Source organism: Mercenaria mercenaria, chromosome 19, assembly GCF_021730395.1.
Source record: "Mercenaria mercenaria strain notata chromosome 19, MADL_Memer_1, whole genome shotgun sequence".
In the NCBI taxonomy this organism is placed as follows: Eukaryota; Metazoa; Mollusca; class Bivalvia; order Venerida; family Veneridae; genus Mercenaria; species Mercenaria mercenaria.
In genome coordinates, this window is record NC_069379.1 from 14,934,797 (window position 1) to 14,955,639 (window position 20,843).

At 35.8% G+C, this 20,843-nt stretch overlaps 1 protein-coding gene across 1 annotated transcript; it reads left to right on the top strand.

Annotated features, from left to right (window-relative positions):
- The first annotated feature begins 13,739 nt into the window (after window positions 1-13,739).
- LOC123542187 (lateral signaling target protein 2 homolog) lies at window positions 13,740-20,650 on the top strand. Its single transcript, XM_045327886.2, has 6 exons — window positions 13,740-13,905; window positions 17,019-17,168; window positions 17,849-18,034; window positions 18,594-18,686; window positions 19,495-19,628; window positions 20,236-20,650. The coding sequence occupies exons 1-6, from the start codon at window positions 13,788-13,790 to the stop codon at window positions 20,470-20,472; spliced, it is 918 nt and encodes a 305-aa protein (XP_045183821.2). The 5' UTR covers window positions 13,740-13,787; the 3' UTR covers window positions 20,473-20,650.
- The last annotated feature ends 193 nt before the right edge of the window (window positions 20,651-20,843 follow it).

The following is a 20,843-nucleotide window of genomic DNA, read 5'->3' on the forward strand; positions in this document are numbered from 1 at the left end:
TATTTCAGGTTTAAATAGGCAAGAAGACCGTTTATGACATTATTAAGAGACATAGAAAAAGAATCGATTAAAGGGAACAAAATATCATGCCGACCTTTGTTTGTTATTTCCAACAGTTCACAGTCCGACTCATTCCAGGTAATACCTTTTAAATTTTATTGTATACTGACTAGTACCGTAAGTGTTTTCCACAGCTTTTTAGGAGGTGGGGATGTGACCTATAGAGTTGCCCTTGTTCATTCCTCCGTCCGTCCGTCCTAATTTGTGTTGTGCATATCTCGAGAAGTATTTAACCCAGAGTCATCAAACACAGGATTGTTATTCGGCACGGGAAGTTGTGCACCTGATGTTGCTTTGATTGGGATCTCACGAAGCCAGATCAGAGTTATGGCCCTTGACTTGATAAAAAAAAATCATAAAAGGGACATAAATTTGTGTCGCATGTATCTCCAGAAGTATTTGACCCAGGGTTATGAAACATTACAGGAATATTATTCAGCATGTGAAGTTGCGCAGCTGGCGTTTTATTAAGAGATAACACTCAGCCAGACCAGAGTTATGACACTTAAAGCGGCATGCCTCCAGATCGTTCGACATCAAAAAAAAATATTTTTTTAGATATCTTGAAATAAATGCTATATTTCTTAAGAAGGCTGTAAACTTAATTACTGACAAACTTTATGTTACGGAAACACGAGAATTTGCTGTTTTACTACATTTTACTACAGATGAAAATCGAAAAGCGTTTGTCACGCTTTTACTTCAGGTAAACTGTCTCGATTATAAATATCTATATTTTGAAGTCATTATTCACTACTTCAGCTATAGCGCTATTGGTTACGACGACGGGAAAATGATTTTATTGCCGCGGCGGTCCGGGTTTCGATTCCCGACCCGGCCATTTTTATTTTTCTTGATTTGGATTTTTTGAAATATTTTAGAAACAAAAATTCATATTCTAATGTTTATAATATGACCAAAACTTTAATTTGAAAGAAAGATTATTTTTTAGCCAAATTTGGAGGCATGCTGCTTTAACGCAGTCAAAAAAAAAGCATAAAAGCGCATAAACGTTTATGTCGCACATATCTTAAAAAAAGTATTTTACCTAAGATCATGATACAAAATCGGAATATTATTCAGCATAATTATGCAATTGTGCGCTTTTGATTTTGTTCTGGATTTCTGTCAGTGAGATCAGAATTATGGCCATTGATTTACACTGATATGCATTAACTGCATAGGTGTTGATGTCGCATGTATCTTAAAAAGTATTTGACTTAGAGTCGTAAACCAATAGGGGATTGTTACATACTATCTGATGTTGTACACCTAGTATTCTGTTAGTAGTTTCACTCAACCAGACAACAGATATGGTCAACGACTTACTTAACTATACGCAGAAATTGCTTAAAAGTATTTTTTTTGTTTTTGTTTTTTTTTTGCATATATTATCTTAAAATATTTCACCTAGAATAGAATGTTATCCAGCATGTGAATTTGTGTACCATATTTTAAAAAAAAATATTTCACTTTGCAAGACAGGAGTTATGGCCCTTGACTGAAAAAAAAATGTGTGTGCCCCATGTATCTCAAAATGTACATGACCTAGTTATAACATGATTGTATATCATGTGAAGTTGTGCACCTGGTGTTCTCTTTGGGATTTCCCTCATGGTCCTTCACTTAGTGAAAAAAACAACAGCAAATGCTTTAAAGTCTGTGTCGCATATATAAATGGGTCACAGTGTTGTTGTACTTATAAAATAGACTGGCCCGGTTTATAGGTTGGTCGGGGCTACGGATATGCGATATGTTTTGTATTTTGTCATTATTTCTGAGGATGGATCCCCTTCTATCTTTTAGATAGATATTCTTTGACACAGTTATATGACTTTGATTTTTTGTTACTACATAGAGTCTGCATATGCAATTTTTGCACACCTAATCTCCCCCAAAAAAATGCGCACAGTTTAATGAAACTCCACACAAGTGATCATTACCAACCTTACTTGGGCATGATGCATGTTAGCTTTTGTTAGGTTCTTTCAGAAAGATATTCTCCAGAGCTATGGGACTTTGGTTTTGTTATCATACTATATAAAAAGAGTCTACATACAGTCCACATAGTTATGCAATATTTTGTGCATCAGTTTGCAATGTAGTCAGTGCGTGCGGGATGCATTAATCACCTTCAGGGATAGCTCCAGTTTCATCATCAACTAGCAAGTAACCAAGATCAAGACTCTAGCTCTAAGGTCAAGGTCACACTTAGAGGTTAAAGGATAACATAACTAGTACATGTAGTTTGTTTCTTGTCCGAACCATAACTCTGCAAACGATGAAGGGATTTTAAAATTACTTGGCATTAATGTTTTCTATAATGAGATGACATGTCATGCGCAAGACCCATATCCCTAGCTTCAAGGTCAAGGTCACAATTTTGTCTGGTCCATAACTTTGCCATTAATCTAGAGATCTGAAAATAATTTGGCAAAAATGTTTACCGTATTAAGAAGGTGTAAAGTGCTTATGAAAAGGGTCTCTCAGGTCAAGGTCAAGGTCACAAAATGATTCATGCCTAAACTATTCTGTCATATTTTGCGCTGACAACGGTAGAATTGTTGGGCCCGCTTCGGGAGCATTTGTCACTGATAGTGACAGCTTTTGTGCATTGTTGTCACTTGGTCGTCGGCGTTGATTAAGGGTAAGGTTCACTTATTAGCTGATCTATTCTACAAGGTATTGTACTTACTTGATCGTCGGCGTCGGCATAGGTTAAAATTGTTTAGGTCCACTTTATCTCAGAAACTATGAAAAGCTTTAACTGTGAAACTTTACACATTTGTTTATTATCACTATGCGACTACATAACAATCTTGTCGAAATTGTGGCCCGTTTTGTACTTAGTAAATTTGATTTTCTTGCTTACAGTTTTTTTTAGGTCCTGTAAGAGTACAATTTTGAAATTTTGCACATTTATCATCATTAGATAAGTAGTAGACCAAGAGCCATAAATTTGATATGCAATTGTGTTTTAATTATAGCCCTTTATGTGCTTAGAAAATTTGAATTTCTTTTTATTTTTAGTCCACTTTCCTTAAATTCTGTAAGAGCTATACCTTTGAAACGTTGTACACATACATTTCATTCTATCTGATTTTGTATAGCACCATTTACTTTATGCCGTCTGTATGTCTTTTTACATATCTTTATTCATTTGAAATATACTTGCAGAGCTTTTGAAAAGTACATAGAGAGTTATTGAAACACACCTGTAGTCTAGTTGATTTGTTACTTTTTGTCAGATTATGACTTTTAATTATTATGCTGCATTTTGTCAAATATTTCCATTTCCGTGTTTGTTTGTTTTTTTCGTCTGCAGAGGAATGGGAAGGAAAAAAATAGACTGAAAGAATTTCTTTATTTTTTTTTACCTTACATCTTGAAGTATTTCGTGTCTTTATTATTTATCATCATTTTTTAGATTGACACACATGTGAAAAATATCTGCAGAAGGAAGAACCAAATACATATGTGATGAATCCACGACAGATCCGACACAAGCCTACAACCATGACATCACCACAGCAGTTTAAAACAAAACAGACATAAGCTGACATGTTTATACTTATACCCCCATGTACAAAGTATATGGTGGTTATATTGGAGTCAAGCTTGTCCGTCCGTCCGTTCGTCCGTCAGGCTATCCGCCCATCGTACCTGCTGGAAAGATTTTCGTAAAAACTGGCATCAAATGTTATTAATCTCAAGATGATAAGCATAGTTCACAGCCCAGGTCACTAGGCCCAAGGCCAAGGTTATTGTTGGAGATCAAAGGTACAATAGCTTAACTTGATATCCGCTCCATATTGTCTTAACTGTTTTGATGATATTTAGCTGGGAGTAATTGTACTCGCTCTGGCGTCGGCGTCACTGACGCCGTTGCATTAAAGTTAAAATTTCGTCTTGTTGTCACTATATCTTCTTAACTACTGCCCTATTAACATCAAAATTTACAAAAAAAATAGTCTTGGTAAAGAACAGACATCCTTTTTTATTTAGGATCAGGCGTCCTAAAGATCAAAGTCATAGGCGTCAACTATTGTAATAGTGCAGGTTAAAGTTTCATGGTAATCTTCTCAATTTCGCTTTATCTCCTTAATTGTAATCCGCAAACCTTACATAAGAATTGATCTTACAAAGGGGACAGAAATATTTTGCTTTCGGGTCAGTTAGCTGAAACGTCAAGGTCACTGGGGTCAGATTTTTGTTACAGTGTTGGTAGAAGTTTTCAATGTGACTTTTAGCTCATAGTGTTTCTTGACACTGGTATCCCGCATATCCCACTCTTTTAAGACCTATCAACTTACTTCACATACCTCCCATCCCATTTCACCACTTCAACCCTAACAGAAAAGTTTTATTTTACAATTGTTATTCTTGTATTTTATGTGTTTATACGATATCTAAGTATTCCTTATTCACTCACTTCTACCCCAACCCCACCAACTTGAAATTTTTTAGGTTCTTTTTTTTTACATATCTCACCCATCGCATTTCGCCCCCATCCATCCAGACATCTACAGCTCTACCCCCCCCCCCACTCCCCCTTCCCCCTACCCCCACCCCTACCCCCTCTTTCTTTTGTAATTTTGTACATTTTTGACACTTACTTGTATCTCATGTTGAATCAAGTAGTCTGTACCCCTCCCCACCCCAACCCCCACCCTATCCAATTGGCTAATATCTTCAAATAGTCATGCGAGCACAACCCACTAGATCACTAGCTCCAAGGCTAATGTCACACTTGAAGGTCAAAAGTCGTACAACATTTTACATTATTTAAGCGGCGCTTGGGGGTATTAATCGCCTTCAGTGATCATAAACATATTTGATCATGTTTAAGTGGCCTAAATGTGTTACATTTGCTAAATTGTATCATTTTTGAGAAGGTTTTGGTTTGATTTTTTATTGATCATGGAAATATGTATCTTTATTTTTTTTGTTGGGTTATTTAAAAAATTGTTATGAGCACAAAATGCCCATTTGACTATGATAAATAAAAACCAGGGACAGTCAGTAATTATAAGATAACTACAAAGAATACGGACGTGGCTCTTTATTTCAAAAGCGTCTCAGAATTTTACTCCTTTGTAATTATCATTTTTTAAACTGGACAGGGATAGTTTTTCAAAACATTAAAATACATGTGGATTAGAGCAAAAAAGGCATTTTCTCAAATTATAAATTTTGGGATGGGAGATGGAAATCTGATGTTTGCTTCAGTGTAAGATTAGTTTAAACATATTTTATTTCAAACATATGTGCATAATACAATTTACAATTTACAATATTGTTATCATACATGTTGAAAAAAGGATTAGATCCGAAATAAGGGTCTTCTCTTGATGTTTGCTTCAGTGTAAGATTGAAATATCGAATCTCATGAAAAGTGTAACCTCTTGCGTTCACGACTGAAAAAAAGAATTCGACTTTATATAAAATTAAACAAATTTTATTATATGCATTCAAATATTTATACTCTAAATTGTACATATTTTACAAGTATAAGGTCAGACGCAATGCACACTTTTATGGCAATTTATAATTATTTTATATTGTGTTGGCAGAAATATAGTTTTACGGGATTGATTTCTTTACATTTTAATATAGTTACTTTCTAATGTTTTTTTTTCCATTCAAAACTATTTGATTATAAGCAATTCATATTATTTCGCGTTGAACTGATGTTGCGTGCATGTGAAAATTGTATTTGGATTTCGCACTTTCTGAAACTTTGGGTTTATCAGAGTATAAAGTACCGTTACATTACAGTAATCCTTTGAAAGCTTGACATGACATTTCATACTCTAGTAACTGCAAAATGTACAGAAACAATCATGGCTCTTGTATTCAGACACACATTCTATCGTCATTTGCCTGTTTAAGATATAGCCTTTTAAAGTCATTTTGGCCTCATTTCTTGTACACTGAATTTTACACTGTTTGGCATAACTCTTCACCGACACCTAAATCTAAGCACTAGCATTAACCCTTGGGGCTGAAATGACTTTCAGAGCAACCTTGACTTTTATATAAACACTGTGTTAAAATTCAGACCCGTTTATCTGTAGGAATAATGGGTAAAAGATGCGCTGATCAAAAGTTAAGTAGGTTTGTGGGAAAATTTTAAGGTTTTTAGTTCAAACTTTTAAAGGATTGCTGGAATATAACGTTCGGTTATATCATGCTAAATTCATTGTTTCAGACGGAGAGAAATCCAAATACGATTTTCACTGGGACGGAACTACACTTGATCGCGAAAGAATATTAATTGTAAGGACGGAAAATACTTCGTGCTTCGAAAAGACGAAGATATATAATAATGTTTACAAAATTTACAAAACACTAAAATACACACTAAACCATTAAAATGTAAAAAAATGCATCTCGTAAACCTGTTAAGCTTAATTCCAACATAAGCAATAAGACAGGATAATAAAAGACAAAAAGACAAAATGAGATAACTTTATCTTAACTCTAAGATAAGGTAAAAAAAATATGATGAGATAAATATGTCTGAACTCATAAGGTAAGATAAGAAAAGATAATAAAGTTATTTTAACAATAATATAAGATAAATTAAGATAAGATGAGTTAAATTTATTTTAACATAATACATAAAAAAAAACAATACAACATCAGCTCTCAGTGAGCTTATTAACCGATTAATGTCGTTAAAATTAAAAAAAAAACAACTTCAAAATGACCGTGTAAATACTGCATCATCTTTTATTAGTGAAAACCAGATTTATGTCTACTCTGTGAAAGGTATTTCGATCTTATACTGAAACATATTTGAGCCGTGCTACGAGAAAACCAACATAGTGGGTTTGCGACCATCATGGATCCAGACCAGCCTGCGCATCCGCGCAGTCTGGTCAGGATCCATGCTGTTCGCTAACAGTTTCTCTAATTGCTATAGGCTTTGAAAGTGAACAGCATGGATCCTGACCAGACTGCGCGGATGCGCAGGCTGGTCTGGATCCATGCTGGTCACAAACCCACTATGTTGGTTTTCTCATGGCACGGCTCATTTCCTCTTTCTATAGCATTTTACAACAGCAGTAGGTAACAAGCACCAATATTTTGAATAAATACTGCTAAAACAGTAAGGTGACTGACAGAATCACTTATTATTTTGAAATGACAAAGTCCCATTATCAGTACAACTGTTGTTGGCTTTTTTGGTTTCATAGTCCGAAGAAGAGTGCCTTTTCATTTTGAAATGATAGTCATAATCTTATTTTCTGTTAGAAAGGTTTTGGTTTATAATTCTAGGATGAATCTTTATTATTTTTAAAAAAAAACTGTCTCCCTCTCTTATCTACCAATCTTGTCTTACAGAACTATTAATTACATATAAACTGTACTTTGTATTATAACAACGTATAGTTTTCCTTATTAACCATGTCCGTTTTACAATTCTATTTACTTTTTCCTTCGATAGTTACCTCCCCTTCCTCCCCTAACGCCATTTGCAAAATTAAAGGGAGATAGGGGAGGTAACTTTGAATATATTGTTGGTAAGCTTATTATTTTTCAAGAAGTTTTACTGTTTGAGGTGAGAGCGTAGTTCAATTCAATTAATTTTTGTACATGTATGAAATTTCTAAAATAAGAAAATCAAAGCTTTAACACTGCAATTATTCTTTAAAATCTGATTTGTGACTGTTTGTGATACATATTGCTATTTGGAAAAACGAATAAAACTTCATACAGTTGTGTTGATTATTTTTTCACAATATTTCGGAAATCTTACCGACATTAAATGTGACTTTCCATCCTTCATACCATTTCCAAAATGCAGGTGTCTTCAGTTGGTCATGTTTTTTAAATAATTTACAAAATACAGAAAAAAGTATCCTTCACCGACTTACACTTTGTCATCAATAGTTACGCTCCTTTTATTGACGCCAATTGTGAAATACGGGGGAGTTTAACAATGCCTATTTATACTTTGTATAATATACATCCAATGTTAATTCTCCTTGACGCTTTTTGCAAAGCGTATTTAGGTTTCCTTTCTCATCATACTTCCCCTTACTCCCTATGCACAATTGGCAAAATAAAGGTCAAATTTCCATAGCCATCTTCTGTTGAGTGAACATTTACTTCCCCTATCTGACGCCATTTGTAAAGTACAGGATAAGTCGCGATAGTAACAAGTACTAGTTATTTGTCGTCCAAAGCTAATCCCGCTTACTCGACATAAGAAAGGGGATATTAGCCTTATTGTCTTATACTTGTCATTCAAAGATACCCTTCAATCCTTGATGCCAACTACAAACTAATGGCAAGGTTACTTAAACCGATTGCTCTTTCCATCCAGTTATCTCCCTTCCTTCCTAGTCGCCAGTAGCAAAATACAGGACAGGTTACCAAAACCGACCACATTTTCTCTAATCCAGTTACTTTCCTACCTCAATGTAAACCAAATGGAAAGTTACCATAACAAGGCATTTTCCACATCCGGTTTCTCCTCCTATCCCCTTGACACTAAATGCAAAATATAGTTGAGTGAGTTTAGAATTTTTATATTTTTTACCTATTCAAAGTTCCCCTAACCCCTTGACGCCATTTGCAAAATTATGGGAAAGCCACTCTGACACATATTTTTAATCCAGATACCTTCCCTACATCCCCTTACACCATTTGCAAAATCAAGGGGAAGCCACTAGCTGAACGTTACTTTTTCAAACCAAAGTTACCTCCCCTTTCCCTGGCCGCTTGCAAAATCAAGGGGAGGCTACTCTAACTGACCCGTATTATTTCATCCAAAGTTACTTCCCCTGACGCTATTTGCAAAATTAAGGGGAGGCTTCTAACTACCGTATTTTTCAACCCAAAGTTACTTCCCCTACTTCCCTGACGCCATTTGCAAAATAAGGGGAGGTCACTCTGACTCGTACTTTTTCATCCAATGTTATCTCCCCTACCTCCCCTGACGTCATTTACAAAATTAAGGGGAGGTCACTGACTGACATACTTTCTCATTCAAAGTTACCTCCCCTACCTACCCTGACACCATTTGAAAAATTAAGGGGAGGCCACTTACTGTCCCGTACTTTTTCATCTATTACCTCCCCCTTCTTCCCCTGATGCCATTTGTCAAGTTAAGGGGAGACCACTCTAACTGACCCATATTTTTCAATCCAGTCACCTCCCCAGCTTCCCCGGACGACATTTGCAAAATTAACGGGAGGCCACTCTGACCCGTATTTTCCAATCCAAATTTACATCCCCTACTTCCCCTGACGCCATTTGCAAAATAAAGGGAAGGCCACTGACGCGAATGTTTTCATCTATAGTTACCTCCCTTACTTCCCCAGACGCCATTTGCAAAATTAAGGGGAGGCCACTCTAACTGACCTGAATTTCTTCATCCATAGTTTCCTCCCCTCCTTCCCCTGACGCCATTTGCAAAATTAAGGGGATGCCACTCTTACCGACCCGAATTTCTTCATTCATAGTTACCTCCCCTACTTCCCCTGACGCCATTTGCAAAATTAAGGGGAGGCCACACTAACCGACCCGAATTTCTTCATCCAAAGTTACCTCCCCTACTTCCCCTACGCCATTTTCAAAATTAAGGGGAGGCCACTCTAACCGACCCGAATTTCTTCATCGATAGTTACCTCCCCTACTTCCCCTGACGCCATTTGCAAAATTAAGGGGAGGCCACTCTAACCGACCCGAATTTCTTCATCGATAGTTACCTCCCCTACTTCCCCTGACGCCATTTGCAAAATTAAGGGGAGACCACTCTAACCGTCCCGTATTTTTCAATTCAAAGTTTCTTCCCCTTCTTCCCCTGACGCCATTTGCAAAATTAAGGGGAGGCCACTCTAACCGACCCGAATTTCTTCATCCAAAGTTACCTCCCCTACTTCCCCTGACGCCATTTGCAAAATTAAGGGGAGGCCACTCTAACCGACCCGAATTTCTTCATCCATAGTTACCTCCCCTACTTCCCCTGACGCCATTTGCAAAATTAAGGGGAGGCCACTCTAACCGACCCGAATTTCTTCATCCATAGTTACCTCCCCTACTTCCCCTGACGCCATTTGCAAAATTTAGGGGAGGCCACTCTAACCGACCCATATTTTTCAATTGAAAGTTACCTCCCCTTCTTCCACTGACGCCATTTGCAAAATTAAGGGGAGGCCACTCTAACCGTCCCGTATTTTTCAATTCAAAGTTACCTCCTCTTCTTCCCCTGACACCATTTGCAAAATTAAGGGGAGGCCACTCTTACCGACCCGAATTTCTTCATCTATAGTTACCTCCCCTACTTCCCCTGACGCCATTTGCAAAATTAATGGGAGGCCACTCTAACCGACCCGTATTTTTCAATTCAAAGTTACCTCCCCTACTTCCTTGACGCCATTTGCAAAATTAAGTGGAAGTCACTATAACAGACGCGTATTTTTTTCATCCAAAGTTACCTTTCCTACCTGCCCTAACGCTATTTGCATAATTAAGGGGAGGCCATCTAACCGACACGTTTTTTATCTTTACTTTGTCTGACTCCACAAACTGCAGTAAGTGACAATATGTAACAGTTGCCACAAAGAAATGACAAAGCTGGTCGTAGAAACTTCAATTACCTGCTTGCGATAAACATATGTAACGGGCTAAGGAGTGTTCGAATCCCAACTCGCGCCGGACGACCCTAATGATCTGGTGATTTGACTTACACACAAAAATAACTATTGAAAATGTACAACATTATTTAGATCTAATGTCTACCGAATATTTACAGAAAAGAAAACAATCAAGTAAATTAGCCCATACATGTATTTTAATAATTATAACAAACAAGAAAAAAGGTAAAAGTTTGTGAAACACCCCCTAAAGCAGCCTCCAAGCTCCTCCCCCGAGATGACATGAAACCGACCTATCTAGGCACTTTTCTCGCCGTAATATCGTAGAAGCACAGGACGTACAACACTTAGCAAAAGAATAAGTGTTCGGCAATGTCCGTAAAAGAAATGACCAAGTGTTCGGCAATGTCCGTAAAAGAAATGACCAAGTGTTCGGCAATGTCCGTAAAAGAAATGACCTAGTGTTCGGCAATGTCCGTAAAAGAAATGACCTAGTGTTCGGCAATGTCCGTAAAAGAAATTACCATTGAATAATTTTGTATCAAAAAATGAATATCACTGGGCGTTGTATGTGCGAGATCCAATAGAATTAAATTTAATAAGAACAACTGAATGCGCTCAAGTTTTAAGATAAAATAGATTAAGAACGACGATACGGCCAAATGTACAAGCGAGAATGGTAGGTTTGGCGGCCTGTTACACATCTATAGGAAAATAGTAAAACTGATTTCGGTAAAACAATTTAACTGCTGACAGTACTGTATGTAAGACACCTTATGTCAGCCACATCATCTAAGGAAATACCTCTTTATTAACTGCTGTAACTGCTGGCAGTAGTTGCATTTAACTGGTGTTAGTACACAGGATCAATGGCTGTAACTGCGACACGCTGTAACTGCTGTAAATGCTAGCAGTTAACTGTTGTAACTGTAACTGTTCGGGTGTGGGAAATAAAATCACATGTACAGAAAAAGCTAAGTCGGTGACCCCCCAGTTTTATTTGTCATTTGAACTCGGTATACATTTTAAACACCGTTTAATGAAAAAAAGATCAAAGATTTAATTCAGGGATTTTTAATAATATTATGCTGATTTAAAGCCGAAAAATGCTGCGAAGCTGAACGTAGATATTTAGTCAGAAACGGAGATTTTCTTTCCATATTTCAAATATTTGTTGGCGTAAAAGAATGATTTTACCATAAAGGAAAAAATAATTCTCGTCGAATAATGTATAATTTAAGAAATTTTGTTGGTTGGTGCCGTTGCAGTACCCGTAACAGTTGCCAAGGATACGCGGCAACGTCAGTTTCAAAAACGAGCTTTTGTGGTCAACTTTGACGTCTTGTCTACAAAAAACTTGTTGATTCTATAAGTATAAAAAAGCTGCATCTTGTTTGAAATATGGTCAACTTTACACATGCAAAATTTCAAGACGCTACTCGAAAGTTCGCAAAGTGTCGCGTTCTACCTTAATTGTTGTAACTGCTGGCAGTAGCAGCAGTTAAGTGCTTCTATTGCCGTCAGATAGTGTTATCATATACATAAGGTGGCTGATTTCTGCCATGACAAACTAGTGCGCAAGACTTAACCTTTACTCTGCTAAATTCCTAAAATGAACTGATCCATCATTCAATTTGGGCAATACCATTTATTATTCAAAGGGGTGTTCATTGAAAATTTATTGACTGAATAGCGAACAGTGCTGACCATGATCAGACTGCACGGATGTGCAGGCTGATCTTGGTCTGCACTGGTCGCAAAGGCAAAATCACTTGCCGCCAGCAGGCTAATGTTTAAATATTACGTTCGAACACCTTTTCAGTTGTATTTAAAAGAGAAATTGGGCGCTAGTTACATGGAAATGATGAATCGTCTTTCTTGTAAAAAGCAGTTAAATGGGCCTCTATCAAAATAGACGGCATTGTACCAGTTTGTAAAGATGTATTGAATAGGGAAGGAAGGAAGGAGAGCTCATGAGAAAGTTCACGTAGGAGTCTTATATTGTCTTAATTAATAGATAAAACACTTAATTATACCGGGGAAATAGTCCGTTGATATAGATCTCCAACTGACCGAATATTCAATCAGTGATCGATATCAGATCCATGTTCCGGGTTCAAGTTTTGAGTACATACATATACGTATGAATGTGTATTAAATATTAAATACAATAAATGCGCTGATAGATATTCGTAGTCATTTGTTGTTCTACTAAATTCTGTCCTTAACCTTACTCGAATTTGAAATGGACTGGCTCTTCATTGGGCATACCATTGATATTCAAGGTGTTCACTGAATTTATTGACTGAATGCGAACGTAGACGAAACTGCACGGTTAGTGATCTTGTCTCCTTCAGGCGATCCTTGCGCCGTAGGTAAGGGATTAAGATAGGCACTGGAACTTACGGTTTAATGAGTTGTCAATAAATAGCAAAAGATTTTTCGGTGCTGCATAACAAGAAATTTAAGAGGTCGTACAACCTTTAAGATATATTTCTGACCTCACAACTGTACGGTATGGAACGGCCTGTATGGTTTAAAGCTCCAAAAAATGTTCTTGTTTGTATCAGCAGACATAGTTTTTTTCCCTTCTTTCTTGAAATTTTGATTGGACTTTCAGTTATGTAGAACAAACGGAAAAAGAGAAGCCAATAATTCTGCTCAAACATTCAAATGGTGTCTTAACAAAAAATTGTCGTCTGTTACAGAAGAAGATCAAAGTTCCTAGAATTAAAGTGTCATAGGTTTCCACGGCTGGCTGGAACTGCGTGATTAATTGATTACATCTTGAAGACAACGAGTTCTACGATGCTGAACTTGTTAAAAGTACCCGTTACCTCGGCCAGTATCAAGATACATTTATATAAATGCACTTATTACGTAACACAAAAGGCGTATGCTTGTTGTATGGCTGCAGCAAAATGTTTTGTTATCGTACGCATTATAATTATTTTGTAATATTCTAAAGTTTTCAAAGTCTTGAAATCGTCTTTTTAGACAATATATGGTATCATATTTCAAGATTGTATTTCCGGATACTTTCTCGACGGTATAAAATATCGCAGTCCCAGTTTGACCGTCCGCTTTCGCGTTCTGCACGTGCTTAACCTATCAGTGATGCGAGCGTTAGCTATATTGTGCTGTGCTGCCGTGATAGCGCATGTGTATGGAGAGAAATTGGATTCTGGCTTAACAAACGCCGAATTTTATGATCTGATAAAAGACTATATTACAGGTATTTCTAACATAACTTATTAATCAATTTAAAAAATTAAAAATAGCGCAATAAAAATCTTGGAATTCATACTTCCAGTCGTGTTCACTTTTATCAATTTTTCACGTTGTGTCATTTTCCATGCATTTTATCATGAGAAAAATGTCAAGTCTTGGTCATGCTTATACTTTTATCTGTTTAAATTCTGTCAGTTTATTATTTTGCCTAAAAAGAGTACAATTTCATCCACCTTTTCATGTGCACAATACCAAAAAGTCATATTCAATGACAAAAATTGCTAGTGAGCAATTAATTAGTATCATGCTGGACACTATATACTGACTTTGCTTTTGCGACCAATGTGAAGTATGATCAATGACATGATCTGCACTTTTCGCCATTTAGCCAATATCTTTTTTAAGCACCCCTTTTAACAGTTAACGGTACTGTCTAAATTAAAAGATGGACAAACAGAATTAGCAGGGTATAGGTTAAAGCGGCATGCCTCCAGATCGTTCGACAACAACAAAAAAAATCAGATATTTTGAATTAAAACACGGTTGTGATGTAATCCTTTGTTAGTTTTGTCCATTATATAGGTTATTGTACCGATACCGCTCAATACACACGATTATTTTACTATACCTGTCCATTATTAACCTGTAAGAGTCCATTCTTAAAATAATGGATACTTTAAGAATGGACAGGTACAGGTTAATAGTGGACAGGTATAGTAATAACCTTGTACGTTGAGAGGTGTGAATACATCAGCCTATGAAATTCGAAACTTTTGAAATATATTAAAACTGCAACGTATTTTTTTCCAGAATTTGTAGGTGCAATAAAAAAAACCCTGATGGGGAACGTATGATTTTAACCCAATGTTTGTTTGTTTGTTTTCGGTTTAACGCCGTTTTTCAACAGTATTTTAGTCATGTAACGGCGGGCAGTTAACCTAACCAGTGTTCCTGGATTCTGTACCATGTGTTCATACGGCGGTGCACATGGAACCTTTAATGATGCACAAAGTGCAATTCCTTGAAAAACGGATAAAATAATGGTTGGGCTCTAAACGAGAAAACAATGGGCAGAATTAAACAAACTGGAAACCAATAGCTCTACCTATTCTTTGAATAGTCGAGCTAAAAAACACCTGGTTAAATTTTTTTGTCATAACTGACATTCAGAAATGTGCAATTTCACATTTCTACTACAAAGACAAACAAACAAAAAAAACAAAACACTAAAAAACGTCAAATTTCCTATCGTTTTACTGCATGTTTCGGTATTTCGGTATACCGGGAAATTTGGCCGCAATGATAACAAATACATTTATTTTTTTAACTTTCATAACTGGTAAACGTCGCTTATAATACGTGTTATTGTCTTCTAATAAAATTGATAGAAACAACGTAATTGCGAGATAAGAACGATTATTTGTAATAATGATATAAAATACATATACATACATTTTAGAATGTCTTCACCTGGACCCTCATCTATATAAAACTGCAAACTCAGCACGAACAAAGCGTGGAAAACTATTAATACATACATCATACGGCCAAGTTAAATTTTACTTTTTGTAAAGATACTTCAAATCATACATAAATATGACAAAACGAGATATGTTCGAAACTTTCCCAAGAATCAGCACTGAATATCATTAGTGTTTAAAAAAATCTTTTCATTGCAATAAATATAAATTTATGCAATCTATTCAAACTCTATTTGACTTGGTATTTTTACTTAGCACAGAGACACAAATCAATGAATTGTCTTTGCCTCAAAGAGGACAATATTAGGGACATTATATTATAATATCACGACAATCTTGATTTTTTCGTGAGGACCGTGTTTTAAGTCAGAGAAAAGCCTCAAACTATCCATTATGTGAAAGAATGGACAATCTCGGCGCGTTGCGCCTCGATTTGTCCATTCTTTCACATAATGGACAGTTTTTGGCTTTTCTCCTTTACATAAATGCTATATTTCTTAAGAAGGCTTTAAAACTTAATAACTGACAACTTTATGTTACGGAAACACATGAGAATTTGCTGTTTTTACTACTTTTTACGATGAAAATCGAAAAGCGTTTGTCACGCTATTACTCCAGGTAAACTGTCTCGATTATAAATATCTATATTTTGAAGTCATTATTCACTACTTCAGCTGTAGCGCTTTTGGTTACGACGATGGGAAAATGTCTTTATTGCCGCGGCGGTCCGGTGTTCGATTCCCCAAGCGGTCATCTTTTTTCCTTGATTTGGAATTTTTAAAATATTTTAAAAACAAAAATTCATATTCTAATGTTCATAATATGACCAAAACTTCAATTTGAAAGAAAGATTATTTTTTAGCCAAATCTGGACGCATGCTGCTTTAACATTGCTGTTGTTTTACTAAGAGCTTTTTGTGCAGTTCAGTTAGCGTATTAACCCTTACGCTGCTAAATTTCTATAATGAACTTGTCCATCTTCCAGTTTGGAAAGAACCATTGACTGTTAAAAGGGTCGTTTACCAATAAGATACTGACAGAATAGCGGACAGTGCAGGTCATGATCAGACAAAGGCAGAATCAATCGTGTCCAGCATGGTAAATGTTAATTAATGGATTCGTGTTTGATTTGTGAAATGTTTTGTTAGAAATTAATTCGAAAAGACATCATTCCCTATATTTTTTCGCGATTGTTCTACTTTCTTGTTTGTCTACTCATCCGCGTACCTCAATAGGGGGCGTAGATCTATGGATCTCGGGGTCGTGAATTCGATCCCCGGTCGGGGAGTATGTTCTCCGTGAAGATTTGATGAAAGACATTGTTCCTGAAATCATTTGTCCTACACCTCATGTGGGGAAGTTAGCAGTTACTTGCGACTACAGGTTTTTACTGGTACAGAATCCAGAAACACCGGTCAGGTTAACTGCTCGCCGTTACATAACAAATACTGTAAAAAAACGGCGTTAAACCCAAAACAAACAAACAAACAAAATTAATATTAAAACATGTCAAGAGGCGGTTTGTATTCTTTCTGTCAATTTTAAGTTAGACCTTTTCGGTTCCTTTCGTAGACCACTTCTTTTCAGAAGGTGTAATATATATTTATCATATCATATTTCAAATGCATCATTTTAGACGTGGAGATCATAGAAAATGATGAAGATGAACTTGAAAGCGAGATCGGCGAAGACAATGATGACGTCATCACGTTACCTGGAGGCCCGGATGATGAACTGGATTTGGAATATATAGCTGACAGACTTGGTTTGACAAAACCTAAAACAGGTATTTTATACTATGATCCTTTGACAATGAATAAGTGACATTTCGTATATCTGTTTGTCAAATCATGCAGGATTTTAGAAAGTTTTGAAGCTGTAAGACAAATGTCAAATTACAACCTTGCCATTGTTCAGTTTCATTTCTTTTTTTTTAACAAAAAAAAAGCATACAGTGCGATTCTTAAGTTTAAGAATTTGAAGATTTTTTTTTCAAAAATCTATTTTTTAAAACTTTGACTCTGTTGTGATAAAAGTTTCAAGTTTTCAATGCCGCTTACTTATGAAGTGCCCTTTAAATAGGAGGAAGTGCGCTCGTGTCCCCGTGGGTGTTCGAATATACCATCTCTTGTGATAAAACAGTCTTGTGAAAAATATGTATTGATGTCATTCAGGTAATAGCAGAATTGAGATACTTATAAATGTCGAATGTACAAAATTATTTTGCTTACTCGTCAAACTATGCTTAATTCCGTTTTAATTGAGTGCACACAAGATGCACATTTTAAAAGAAAACAAAGGTGACCTTTTTCTGAAAATTCGCACTTATTAGGAATGTTTCATCGTCGGTGTCTAGTTTTTAACTACAAAATGTAGCAAATGCATTGCTTAATTTGAATTCTAAATGAAATTACATTAGGTTACTTCTTGTTTTACTGTTTAAAACGTATCAATTTTATTTTTTAGCACAACGTGGTGTCGGCTGGCACCACCATCACCACCACCACCACCATCATCATCACCACCATCATCATCATCATCATCACCACGGGAGTTTTAGCTGCCATTGTCACCATGACAGTTGCGGTTGCTGCCTACACCACACCTTCAAAGTTCATCTGTGGGTACATAAGATCAAATTCACACTTCATGGTAAGTCGTGCTTTATTGTTACGTCATAATTTCGGCAATAATCGGTACTCTTCGGTGCATTCCGTAAGTTGGTCAGATTTTAAAATGAAAATCGCACGATAATATTATACTATATATCTTAAATAGCAGATTGATAATAGAATAGACATGGACACTTGTCGACTCATATCGTGAGAGTACGTTAAAATAGATGAAAATGTTCGTGTCGTATCGGCACATTCCGGAAGTATTCGTGGGCACCGAAGAGTACCGATTATTGCCGAAATCATGACGTAACAATAAAGCACTCTCTCTTTTTATTCAACATCGCTGATTTGTGCAAATAGTTCAAAGATATATATTAATATAAATTATTTAACCCTCATATACTGTAAGAGTGCAAAAGCCCTGTAACTTTAAAGGTACTTGAAATAATGTTAAGCTAAGTTTACAGTTTTAAAGATTTGGTACATTTTAAGAAAGTCATGATGATATTTAATAAATGTCTTTTTTGAAAACGGCCGCGAAGCCGAAACTGAAATAAAGAAATTGTTAAAATTTTAAAGTGGATATATTTCAGCATGTGTTAACGTTGCCTATCTGCCGAGGGATCATGGCTTCCGAATAACCTTCACCTTGAACGGTCATCGTCTCCTGCACAAGGAAATTTCGTGTAAGTAACCATAAATAGATTGTTTCAGCTATATCAGAAGTCACGGAAAGCTCTTTACAGTGTCTTTATTTTAGTTTGTTTCCAAAATTGAAATAGTTCATAATAACGACAAACATAGTTAAGTCACACCAGAAGTACATTTATTGAAGGGTCTTCATGTCTTTGTTAATCATGACGCTTTCACATTTTTGTTACGAACAAACGTTATACATGTACTGATTTCTTACTTAATACTATTTTCGATTATTATTTTCTCCAATATTTTGATTTTTAGGTTTGCATACTTGATTTACCCCGTAGAAAGTATTACTGAATCAATTGTTTTTGATTACGTCCCTTTAATGACCCTTAATGTATAACTTCATGTACAATATAGAAAGTACTGCTTTTTCTAACCATGTAATGATGCATATTCCCTATCTGGACAGCTGCTTTTAAATTATTGGTTCTGCTAAATTTCTATAATAACCTTGTCCATCTTTCAATTTGGACAGTGCCATTAACTTTTAAAAGGGATGTTTACCAAAAAGATACTGACTGAATGGCGAACAGTGCAGATCATGATCAGACTGCAAAGATGTGTAGGCTGATCATGATCTACACTAGTCGCAAAGGCAGACAGTCGTGTCCAGCATGATAAGGGTGAACATGAACAAGAAATCAAAGTCCTATGGAACTTTTACGTGTTTGGTACTTTAAGGTTCATTTGTATATACACGTATGTAAGATTTTGATGCTGAAAAAGTATGTGTCTGTTTGTTATGGAATACAGAAGAAATATACGTGTTATGTACTGCATATTTTCTAGTGAGGCACCCACCTTCTCTGTGTTACGGTGTTCCTGGCTTGAGAAGGTTCGCCAAGATTTGTCTACAATTTTACAACATCAACTTACGTACAAAACGTGTATGTGCAAGACTTGCTGGAATTCTCGATCTTAAGGTAAGTGTTTCTTGATCTATTCACATCTGCAACTTTTCTGGACTAAATTCATTAAGGTTTATTACCTGTACTGGATTGTCTCCCTTGAATTTGATCTTAACTTGCTTTAGTATTAACTCCCCCGCACAGTGTTTGGCAAAAATATTTTTCATGTATATATAGGCTGAATACAGGTAAAATTACTAACATAAAACATGAACTAGTTTCCAAAAGTGTATTCGATATCTTTGTACCAAGTTCCCAAAATATCCCGACTCTTCTCAAAGTTTACAAACATTTTCATCGACATTTAAATGTTTTAAAAGTGCGTCTATCTTTATACATGTTTGTATGTATATGCTGATTGCATCATTCTTTGCTAATTTTGTAATCATTGAATTGTTTTCGCTTCAAATAATAGTTGGACTCAGTTTTCACAATATGGATACAAATGGACGTAATATGTGTATAAAGAAAGCCTTTTATTTCAAAAAAAGATGTTGCTGTTGTTTTTGTTGTTGTTGTTGTTGTTGGTGTTGTTCTTTTTTATTATTATTATTTCTATTTATATTCCAGTTAAGGTAATTATTTGATATATTATTATTATGTTTCATAATTTTATTTTCAGTTCAAGAAATTTCGGGTCCATCTGAAGTTGGGATGTTTCAGAATTCCAATCCTGGACGGAGAAGCGCTCGCAAATCTCCTGAACGACAGAGACTTCCTGCAAGTTGATGTGCAAGCGTCTGACGAAGAAAGTATTGAAGTTGAACCACGTGACTTGATCGACATGTTTCGCGAACTTCAAAGCATGGATGGAGACGGAGATGAGATAAATGTTGAAGAGAACGAAGATACATTTTAAAAATTTTGAGGAGTTTTAAGAATTCGATCGTATTCAATATTTAAATTTGCAACTGGATATATATAGCTTACCTTATGTAGCAAAATATTAAGACTGGCAAAAAGTAGTGAACAATTATACTAGATTTAAGATATGTATAATAAATTGTAAATATTTAAATATATTTTACATTTCTTTACACAGTGGTACATGATCTTTTTAAAGGGAAAATAATTTTACCTTTTGGTTTAAGGGTCCTTTATCTTCGACTTTTCAGGTTACAAAGTTAAAATTAAGAATTCAAAACATCGTCGAAAGTTTGATGAACCATTGACTTTCAAGAACCATGCTTCGAGTTATTGACTGTATTTCGAATTAAATCTCGAGTTTTT

Bases quoted from the DNA above. Each gene is read 5' to 3' on its own strand.
- LOC123542187 (XM_045327886.2), top strand. From the start codon at position 13,788: ATGCGAGCGTTAGCTATATTGTGCTGTGCTGCCGTGATAGCGCATGTG. The intron at 18,035-18,593 runs GTAAGTCGTGCT...GATATATTTCAG, and splicing joins GATCAAATTCACACTTCATG to CATGTGTTAACGTTGCCTAT. The intron at 19,629-20,235 runs GTAAGTGTTTCT...TTTTATTTTCAG, and splicing joins CTGGAATTCTCGATCTTAAG to TTCAAGAAATTTCGGGTCCA.